General features: G+C 35.3%; 1 protein-coding gene across 2 annotated transcripts in view; it reads left to right on the top strand.

Annotated features, from left to right (window-relative positions):
• The window catches only part of LOC107609315 (MLP-like protein 34), a 1672-nt gene continuing 1366 nt past the window's right edge, over positions 1-306 (top strand). For both annotated transcript variants that reach the window (XR_001613129.1, XM_016311227.2), the window contains exon 1: positions 1-271. Coding sequence is in view for 1 of the 2 variants with exons in the window: in XM_016311227.2 (XP_016166713.1) it covers positions 85-271 (187 nt within the window). In the remaining variant the exon portion in view is untranslated. The remainder of the gene's footprint in view (positions 272-306) is intronic.

Genomic DNA, 306 nt, shown 5'->3' with positions numbered 1-306 from the left:
TATAAGGCAGAATATGTTTATCCATCTCTCATTTACATATTTTTCTTCCTTCACAAATACTTTTGGCTTCTTTCTTGAGTAGACATGGCGCTAAGTGGTAAACTTAGTGTTGAAGTTACGGTCCAAACACCAGCTGCAAAGTACTTCAACATCTTTATAACTCAATTCCACAAGTTTCAAAACATTTGTGAAAGAATCCTTCAAGCCAAGTTGCATGAAGGTGATAACTGGCATGTCCCTCATTCGGTTAAGAATTGGACTCTTATCGTAGGTAATAATTTCATGGTTAAATTAGTTGTGTTAGTT

Source organism: Arachis ipaensis, chromosome B07, assembly GCF_000816755.2.
Source record: "Arachis ipaensis cultivar K30076 chromosome B07, Araip1.1, whole genome shotgun sequence".
NCBI lineage: Eukaryota > Viridiplantae > Streptophyta > Magnoliopsida > Fabales > Fabaceae > Arachis > Arachis ipaensis.
The sequence above is the reverse complement of the archived record's forward strand: the minus strand, read 5'-3'. Positions and strand labels throughout refer to the sequence as shown.